The 9,789-nt window shown below is 49.0% G+C and overlaps 1 protein-coding gene across 1 annotated transcript; it reads right to left on the bottom strand.

The window, feature by feature from the left end:
* Positions 1-379: 379 nt before the first annotated feature.
* Positions 380-3,625, bottom strand: LOC120766033 (short transient receptor potential channel 2-like). The gene is made up of 7 exons (XM_058424221.1): positions 3,533-3,625; positions 2,427-2,600; positions 2,157-2,233; positions 1,827-2,029; positions 1,111-1,192; positions 823-962; positions 380-582 (listed from the first exon to the last, which is right to left on the bottom strand). The coding sequence occupies exons 1-7, from the start codon at positions 3,623-3,625 to the stop codon at positions 380-382; spliced, it is 972 nt and encodes a 323-aa protein (XP_058280204.1).
* Positions 3,626-9,789: the final 6,164 nt, after the last annotated feature.

Below are 9,789 nucleotides of genomic sequence, written 5' to 3'. Positions count from 1 at the left end.
GGGGTCCTGGCTTCCTCCTCCTGCAGTCCACATGCACTGGAACCCTTATCAGGGCTTGAGGGGAGGAAAAGCATGACCTCCTTCTTGTCCTATCACGTGTCCCAAGGCAGGCTGCTTACCCCAGGAACCTGCTGTTAGCACCAAGAAGTTGTAGTGCAGATTTCCTTCTTTTTTTCTTTAACTTAATCTTCTCCAGTAGCAACTCCTGCCATTACAGTTTCAAACCCCAGCAAACCTGGCCATGGGGGTGGAAGCACCTTCTCCATCCTCACACCAGCCTTGCCACAAATGTCCGGGCTGCAGTGCCTCTGCCCCTTGGAGTACTGCAGCTTCACCCCCCAGGGGTGGTGACACAGGGTTTGTCCCCAGCTCTGCTGTCCTACTGCAGGCACTGGGGGGAGGACAGGGCCCCTGCTGTCTCCCCACAGTTGCTGGCATGCTGCTCCACCTCTGCCACGCCAAAGGGCAGCTGGCAAATGGGGCAGGACACCCAGGCATCAGGGGACAGGAAAGGCCAGGCTGTGGTGGGGTCTTCTCCACACTGGGAGGTGTGTGCAGGGAGCAGATCCAGCAGGAAACAGCCTGTGGAAAGGGAAAGCAATGTGGTTGTCGTAGACTCTCACTGCTGTTGGGATGATACTGGATTTGGACTGACACCCTCCCTGATGGTTCTCATGGCAGACTGGGAATACACTGTCATGTCCCTCCAGTGCCGGGGCATCAGAATGAGAGATGTGTCCCAGCTGCAGAACTGCCACCACTGTCCCCATTTGCTCCCCAGTGTCCCCTGGCCACCAGAGGACACTCCTGCCAGGCACCCACCTGAGCAGATGGGGCAGACACCTGTCTCCCTGTCACTGCTGGCCTGTCCCTTGTTCTTCCTCCTGACGTGTCTCTCTCGGGGGCCACAGGCTCGGGCTCTTCTTTTCACCCTGGGTGTCCTTGAGGTGGCAGCTGGAGCCCTGCAGAGGGATCACATGCTGAAGGCATCCTATGCCACATCCTGCCAGCCTGAATGTGAAGGGCTGGGCCCAGAACAATCTGGGAATGTCTGAGAGCAGTAAATGGCCACGGTGAGGGCAGGAGGAAGACAGTGACCCATGGCATTACCTGCTAACAGGACTGGGAGCACAGTGCCTGTCCAGCTGCCTGCAGGTGCTCGGGGGGGCTGCAGGGACATCCAGTGCAGAGCCTGGGGACAAACAGGCAGGAATCAGACAGAGGATAGTTTGGGTTGGAAGAGATTTTAAAGCTCATCTTGCTCCAAGGCCACCCACCATGGGCAGGGACACTTTCCACTAGACCAGGTAGCTCCAAGCTCCAGCAAACCCGGCCTTGGAACACTTCCAGGGGTGGAAGAGCAACAGCTGCTCTGGGCAACCTGTGCTGGTATTTTATCACCCTCACAGGGAAGAATTTCTTTGTAATATCCCATCTAACCATCTTCTGTCAGTTTGAAGCCACTGCCCCTTGTCTTGTCCTCCCAGGCCATTGTCCCTCTCCAGTTCTTTTGGAGCCCCCTTAGGCAGTGGAAGGAGTTCCCAGTTCTCAGAACCTTCTCATCTCCAGGCTGAACAGCCCTGGGTGTCCCAGCCTGTCTCCACAGCAGAGGGGCTCAAGCCCTCAGGAGCATCTCCATGGCCTCCTCTAGACTCACTCTTGTTGCTCCACACCCTTCTGATGTTGGGGGTCCCCAACAGAGCTGCTGGAGGCAGCTCTGCAGGTGGGCTCTCACCTGAGCAGAGCAGAGGGACAGAATTCCCCCTTGCCCTGCTGCCCAAGTGCCTGGGGACCAGCACAGGACGTGGCTGTGCAGATTCACCCACCCGGCACTGCGGCGCCTCCCGCATCCTGGGCCGGCAGCTCCGGGTGACTCCCCAGGGTGCTGGTGCCAGCTCTGGGCCTCAGCTCCTGGTTCCGCGCTGCCGACAGCACCATCTGGGCAGAGCGGCTGAGGTGGGCCGGGCTCCAGGCAGCCCCTTCCAGCTTCCACAGGCGGCTCCTCAGCTGCTCCTCCTCCCTGGACCTCCTGTGGATAGGGAGTGTCAGCCTCACAGGGGGACAAAGCTGGTGCCTCTGGGGTCCAAGGAAGCACCTCAAGGGGCTCCAGGCCACACTGTGCAGGGACAGGATGGGGTGGACACCAGGCCACTTACAAGCATGGTTCAGGAAAGAAAGTCCGGTGAAAGGCAGGGCTGGAGCACCAGGGTCTGTCTGAGAGCTCAGCATCCTCCTGTGGGACAAGGGGAGGGCCCAGGCAATGGGGACAGGTACCTTGCGCCCGCCATTCCAAGCACAGCCCCTAGCTCAGCCCAGCAGGCACCTCCTGGGCTTTCCATGGGGCACCAGTGGTATCCGTGGAGGAGCGGCCACTTCCTGTTGCCTTCCCACGGAGAGGGATACTTGGAGGAGTGAGAGACACCTACTGCATCCGGGGGTGGCCGGGGGAGGTCAGGCTCCGGCTCCTGTGGTGTGCGCAGGCGGATGAAGGAGAGCCCAAAGCGGCTGCACGGGGAGAAGGGCTGGCTGCAGGTGAGCCGCACGCGGTCCCACTTCTGCCCCACCGTCAGCTCCGAGAAATCTGCTGCAGGGAAGAGCAGCTGGGGTGGGATGGGGCAAGTAGGAAGGCACCCCCCCACACCTGAGTGGGCATTTCTGTATAAGGGAAAAAGTTTCAGCTTACCTTAAACAAATAAGGAAGCCAAACTACAGAGTTCTGTGTCCTTACTGTAACTGTCTCAGTGCCACCTCAAGGGCATTAGTTGGATCTTTAGGATGTTTCTCAAAACCTGTAGCTGTTTCTATTGGCAGTTTGCCAGTAGAACCCTTCTAAGTCCTTCAGTACTTAAGGACAAGCACAGAGGTTCTCTGGGCTTTTTTGGAGTGTTTTTAGCAAGGTGTCAGAGGTTTCTCTGACACCAGTGCTCTCCTTTTCCTTTTGTTTTTGTACTGTTTATTATTTTGCTTTTATTAAAACTTACTGCTTTATAAAACACCTCTGAAGAGCCCTCTTGCCATTCTGAAAAGTGCTGGACGCCCTCAGAGACTTGATAAATCTTCACATGTCTCATTCTGCTCTGGACATGGGCTAAGATTTTATCAGGCACAGCACTGACCACTGTCCCAACACCATTCCTACCTCTGCTGGTTGCTCTGTTGCTGTGCAACAGGAAATCTTGAGGATTATGGGCACAAGAGAGACTGGTGCAGGGAGTATAGCTTTCCTGAGGCCAGGAACAACCCGGACCCCTGGTTCTAACCTCTTATCAGTCACATCCTACCACCAGCTCCATTCCATCACCATCCCCCCTACTCAGCTCCATCCTGCTACCAGGTCCACAGCTCTTCCCCGTGCCTTTTTCTGTTGGATCAATCCTTCCTTAAGTATCCGAACCTTAAATATCCGCAGCAATTCTGGTCCAGGTTGATATTGAAATTGAATGCAGTAATAGGTTTTAGAGGACCCTAACAGCTTCAATTCTTGGAGATCCTCTGGTGCTTGTGGTAGGGTCCATTCATCCCAAGTGTCTACTGGGTTGGGGTTTTTATCTGTGTACGAGTATTCATCTGCTGCTAAGGGAACTCCTACCAGGCACGTAGACAGCTGGTTGTCTATGCTGCCCATGGACAGACATAGATTGTCTTGTTGTAATGTCTTGGCTAGCGTGACCCAGATGTTCTCATTGGGCTGAGGGACAATCCATGCATTAGCTGATGAAAAGATGAGGATCATCCAAAGTCCTATATGGAGTAGCTGAGAATTCCCTGCCGCTGGAGACATGGCAGGATACGTGGGGATGATGAGTTGGTCTGTGAGTCCGAAAACAAATTTTTAGAGTTTTATAGTTAAACAGTCTCTCATATCTTCCCACCCTAACCACTCAGTTTATACTGAGTAGAAAGGGTATGGAAAACTATAGGGGATGACAATGCAACAACTAAAAGAGAGGTAGTAATAGGATTAACAAAAAGGGGTAACAGTGCAAAACAAATGGTGAATGAAATTCATCAGAGAGTCTTGAAACTTCTGAAATCCTGGAAGGCTGTCTTTTTCTGCGATGAATATCTGCGCTTATACTCGTTTTTCCTCTTCTCCACACAACTCGAGCTTGAACTCTTTGCTGTCTCTTTGCTGGGGTTCAGGAGAAATGTCTCTGGATTGTGCCTTCAGCGGTTCAATGCATGGCTTGACATTTCTGCCTGGGACCCACCTTGGGCCAGAATCTGTGGATATGCAAGCATAGCCTCTTCCCCGGGTTATTAATTGAAAAGGACCAATTATTTGTTTAGATTCAGGGTCCTTGATCAGCACAGGGGGTTTCTCTGAGAGCTGAACTCTGCTTGAGTTGGAGAAGTGTCTGACAATAGAGGGGTTTGGCTCCTCAAATGAATTATTAAGAAAATTGATAACATGAAGGTCCTTGCATAATTTTTCTACATTTGATTGCATTTCAATACCACCACATTGCTGATCAAGGACTCTCTTGAGAGTGCAGTGAGCTCTCTCTACAATTGCTTGTCCTGTTGGGGAGTGGGGTATACCTGTGTTGTATTTTACTCCCCACTGATTTAAAAACTGCTTGAGAGTTTTGGAGCTATAAGCAGGGCCATTATCTGTTTTGATGGCTTGTGGAATGCCCAGGGTGGAGAAGGCTAGGAGGAGGTGTCTGATGGCATCCTTTTCCTTTTCTCCTGAGTGGGCTGATGCAAATATAGCCCCAGAAAATGTGTCTATGGATACATGAATGTATTCTTTGTCTCCCAAAAGGTGCATCGTGTGTGACATCAGTTTGCCATAATTGTAAACTCTCGAGGCTTCGGGGGTTAACCCCGGCCCCCATGGAGGGTAAAGCAAAATCCTGGCAAGGACCTACAATCGCTCTTGTCTGTTCTCTTGTGATTTTAAATATACGGACAAAGGCTGGCACATTTTGATGGAAAAACTGATGGCTTAATTTGGCTTGATTAAAGACGTCTGGTAGGGTAATTTGAAATGCCACGGCTAAGATATCAGCTCTCTGGTTGCCTTCTGTAATGGGTCCAGGGAGGTCAGTGTGTGATTGTCTAGGTTTTGAAAGACAGTTGTCTGCCAAGGAAAGCTAGAGCCTCCCTTGGAATGGAGAATGCAAACCCCCATCCCTCCAAATTATTATAATTTTGCAATTAGGGGCTTTCAGGCAAAGATATGGGAGCAGGAGTAACAGTTCTTTACTAGGAATATTTAAAAAGAAAAAAAAAAAGAAAGAAAAAAAAATATGGTAGTAGAAAAAAAAATGTAGTAGTACAAAAAAACAAGGAAAGAAGCAAACAAAAATCCTGGAAAAACCCTGACAGAGTCAGGGATATGACCTGGCGCCCTGGTGGTCAGGGTGTTGGAAGCAGTCCAAATAAGTCCTCCTGGAGTAACAGATGTGGTTTTCTGGAGTAGAGATGGTCGTGTTGAAAGTCCAGTGGTGATGAGATGGGTCCAGTCTTCCTCTGGGAATCCAGTGGGAAAACAGGATATCTTGTGTCCTTCAGTCCCAGTTTTTCTCTAGCTAGGAACAGTTGGCTCTTCCCCCACTGTGTGGAGCATCTCCCAATGGGATGATGGAATGTGTCATGCCATTGGTGGGCCCTAATGGCCCATTATCAGAAGATGTCCCCCTGGAGGATGGAGGGGTGGTGAAAGAGATAAGAAACACTGCCCCACCTGGATTTAATGGCTGGGCCATTATCAGAGGCATCTGCCCCACTCCCCCCTGGAGTAAGAAGGAGAAAACATTTCCCAAAAAACAGCTTTTAACAGATGAAATAGAATACACATTTTAAGGTTACATAATCCAAGACAGTGTTCTCGTGTGATCATGAGATACCAATGTGATATGGTCGTTCGTGGTGGGAGAGGAGGTATACTAACTTTGAGAGCAAACTGTATAAATTCGGATTTGACACTTCTTTTAGTAAAGAGTGTTCTGCCCTCTCAATGATCCTGGCAACATAGTCTGAATTGGTAACTAAATTTAGAGGTTGTTTGAACTTCTCAAAGGCTCTGACAATAGCTGCTAATTCTGCAATTTGTGGAGATCCCTGAACAGTCTGGACATCAGACTCCCATTCTTGAGTGTCAGGATTTTTCCAAGTAATAACTGACTTGTGGGATCTCCCTGACCCATCAGTAAACACAATCAGTGCCTTTAGAGGAGTCCTGCTTTTCAGTGATTTGGTGTCTTGGTTTGAAAGACAGGTATCTGCTAGGGAGAGGCAGGGGGAATTCTCTAGGAATGGGGAATTCCAATCCCTTCCCTCAAGTTATTATAATTTAGGGCAGGGCAGGAGCTCCGAATTCCTGGGCACTCCAGCAGATGATAGAATTCCCAGGACCAGACCCTCCGTTAACAGTGGACTCCTCACGCAGCCAGCAGTCGCCCGACCGTCCTCTCTGAAACCGAGAGTGGAAGGAAGCACCCTCAGCTCCCGGAGCCCCCCAGAGCCTTTCCCTCCCCCTGAAACTAAGTTATCTACCACCCTCGCCACTTCTTTTGTGTGGGTCAAGTACCCTTTAAGCATCAGTGTTTAGTCTCTTAGCAACTTGGGGGGGGGGGGGGGGGGGAGAAATTCTATAGGGAAAGAAAAAAACCCCAAAACTAAACTTAACTCCCAACAAAAACACACATGGCATCATCAGAATCTCAGCCAGTGCTGGAAATAGCAGGAAAGTGGCTGCAATAGCATGTTTCCATGTTGGAGCAAGGTAGAACGAACCTGGGATTTGCACTGAGCAAACCATCAAGCACAAGCCTACAAACCGAGAGCTGAGTGCACTGTCCTCTCTGAAAAACAGAGCTTGTACTTCCTTACAGCTCTCACATGCAAAAACTCTGAGGCATCCCGGCCATCCCTTGGCTGTTGTGTCTAGTTGCTTGGCGAAGTAAGCAACTGCTTCGGTATGGACCCCAGGTCCTGGGCCAGTATCCCCAGGGCAATTCCCAATTCATGGGAGAACAGGAAGAACGGTTTACTTACATTCGGGAGTCCGAGAGCCGGGGCTGACATTAGAGCATTCTTCAGCTGGTGAAAGGCTTGCGTGGCCTCTTTTTTCCACCGGAGGTCTCTGTTCCCGTTTGTAATGAGCGCATACAGAGATTTCACGAGCAACCCGTAGCTGTGTATCCAGAGCCTACACCATCCCGTCATTCCTAAGAACGTTCGCAGTTCCTTTACCTAAGTTTGAGGCCTCCGGGTTTGGCATCTCGCTTCTTTGCGATCTTGCCCTAGAGTTAGCTCTCCCGTACTGATTTCATACCCCAGGTAGATTACCTTTTGCTTCACTACCTGGGCCTTTTTCTTTGATACCCTGTACCCCTGTAGTCCCAGGAAATTTAGGAGGCTTACTGTCCAGGCTACACATGCCTCTTTCGTCCAGGTGGCTATAAGGATATCGTCCATGTACTGCAGTAGCTTTCCCTCTTCTTGGGGAGCCTCCCAGGATTCCAGATCTTTGGCAAGTTGCTCCCCAAACAGAGTGGGAGAGTTCTTAAAACCTTGAGGCAAAACTGACCATGTGAGCTGGGATTTGCACCCACTTTTGGGGTTTTCCCATTCAAATGCAAAAATTTTCTGGCTGTCCTCATGGATAGGGAGGCAAAAGAAGGCATCTTTCAAGTCTAAAACAGTAAACCAAGTTAACTCAGGTGTTAGACGTGTTAACAGAGTGTATGGATTTGCTACCACAGGATAGAGATCCTCAGTTATTTTGTTAACAGCCCTTAAATTTTGTACTATCCGATATGACCCATCAGATTTTCGGACTGGCAAAATGGGAGTGTTGAACTCAGACAGGCACTCTTTTAACAACCCTAATTGCAAAAAGTTTTCAATTATGGGACTAATTCCTTCCCTATCTTCCTTTTTCAGGGGGTTCTGTTTAATTCTAACTGGTTGTTTTCCTTCCTTAAGTTTGATTAATATAGGAAGTGCATTTTTCGCTCTCCCTGGTACATTGGAGGACCATACTCCAGGAAACACTTGATTTATTATTTCTTTGCTAATTTCCCCCTCTGTTTGAACGGCTGTCAACATTAAACTTAATGCCTCTATATATTGTTCGTCATTTACCTACAGAATGACCTCCTCATTTTTAAATTTAATGGTTACTTGTAATTGTTCTAGCAAGTCTCTCCCCAAAAGGTGTCTCGGGGAGCTGGGCAGATATAGGAATTTATGAATGCCCCATTGCTTTCCAAGCTTATACTTTAGTGGTTTACAAAAATATGCTTTTCCAGGTTGGCCAGTTGCTCCTATCACTGTAAAATAATTCCTCCCCACAGGTGCCAAAATCTTATTCAAGGCTGAATATGTTGCTCCCGTGTCAACCAGGAATTCTACTTCTTTCCCTTTTTCCCCCAGTTTCAATTTTATAACCAGTGGATCTTCTGGGGTGAGATCTACCGGTCCTCCTCAGTCTTCTTCCACATATGCAGTCACCTTTCGTTTCTCTCGGTTTCCCTTTTCCTGAAAGCCACCCTGTCTTTGTTCTGGGCATTGATTTTTCCAGTCACCATATTTCTTAGAGATCACACACTGGTCTCTGTCCAGTCAGGATGGGCCTTGCCTAGGTGGTCTCTGCCCACGTTTTCCCTTCTCTCTCTCACTTACAACAGCTACAAACTTCCTCATTCCTTGTTTATATCCTTCTTCCCAGTTACTAAAGACTCTCCATGCCTCATCCAACAAAGTCTCTAAGTTCCTCCCATCTGTTCCCTGAAGCTTTTGAAGTTTACGCCTTATGTCACCTGTAGACTGCCCTAGGAATAAATTAACTAGCTGCTGTAGCCCTACTTCAGACCCAAGGTCCAGTGACGTGTGACGACGCATAGCATCTCTTAATTTCTCAAGGAATTCAGATGGCAACTCAGAGGGCCCCTGTTTGATTGCATATAAGGCTGACCAATTTATTGTTTTGGGAATGGCTCTTTCCATCCCCTTTGCGATCCACTCCTGATAGCTTTCCAATTTTTTCAGTTCTGCTGATCTGTTTGGATCCCACTGTGGGTTTTGGAGTGGGAAATAATCTTTCACATCCAGCTGTTGGGTTTTATAATAATCTTCTGCCAGATCCCCTGCCATTTTTATGATTAATTATTTTTCTGTCTCGGTCAGTGCATCCAATAATAATTGCATATCGCTCCAATCTGGATTGTGTTGTTTTATTATATATCTCAGAGGTTTAGCTGTGTTAACGGGATCACTGTGGTAGTTTTTAGCGACCTTTTCCCATGCTTCCAAATCAGTTGTGGAGAAGGGAACTTTAACCAATACCACTCCTCCCTCTGGTCCCACTGCCTCACGCAGAGGTGCCTGTTATATGTGTGTCTGTTGTCCGGTGTGCAATCGGGGAGGTGTGTGCACCCTCTGAGTCTACATCCTCCTCCTCATTCCTTTCTTGTCTTATGTGGGGAGGCTTAAGCAAATCATCCACCAGCTCTTGTTCTGGGCCACAGTCTGGAAAACCTTATCTGATTTTGTGCATCTTTGCCCTATGCTACACTCTGAACAACACTGCTTAAGCCCTCCTCTCTTAGTCTTATTCTCCTTCTCTAGGGCTAACACCAGAGGGTCAGAGGGAGCCCTGATCCCACAATCCCTCTGCCACTCGGGGTGATTTCGGAGAGAGAAAAACATATCGGCATATGACACCTCCGTCCACTTGCCTTCTCTCCTGAGAAATAGTACGAGTTGCAATAGCATGTTATAATCCAAAGTTCCACTATGTGGCCACCTCACTCCATCATCCAATTTATATAGTGG

Source organism: Hirundo rustica, chromosome 2 (assembly GCF_015227805.2).
Source record: "Hirundo rustica isolate bHirRus1 chromosome 2, bHirRus1.pri.v3, whole genome shotgun sequence".
In the NCBI taxonomy this organism is placed as follows: domain Eukaryota; kingdom Metazoa; phylum Chordata; class Aves; order Passeriformes; family Hirundinidae; genus Hirundo; species Hirundo rustica.
The sequence above is the reverse complement of the archived record's forward strand: the minus strand, read 5'-3'. Positions and strand labels throughout refer to the sequence as shown.

Excerpts from the sequence above, each read along its gene's own strand:
- LOC120766033 (XM_058424221.1), bottom strand. The coding sequence starts at position 3,625 with ATGGGCAGCATAGACAACCAGCTGTCTACGTGCCTGGTAGGAGTTCCC. Across the intron at positions 2,234-2,426 it reads CCCGGCCACCCCCGGATGCA|GAGGATGCTGAGCTCTCAGA; the intron begins GTAGGTGTCTCT and ends CTTGTCCCACAG. Across the intron at positions 1,193-1,826 it reads GGGAGGCGCCGCAGTGCCGG|GCTCTGCACTGGATGTCCCT; the intron begins GTGGGTGAATCT and ends GTTTGTCCCCAG.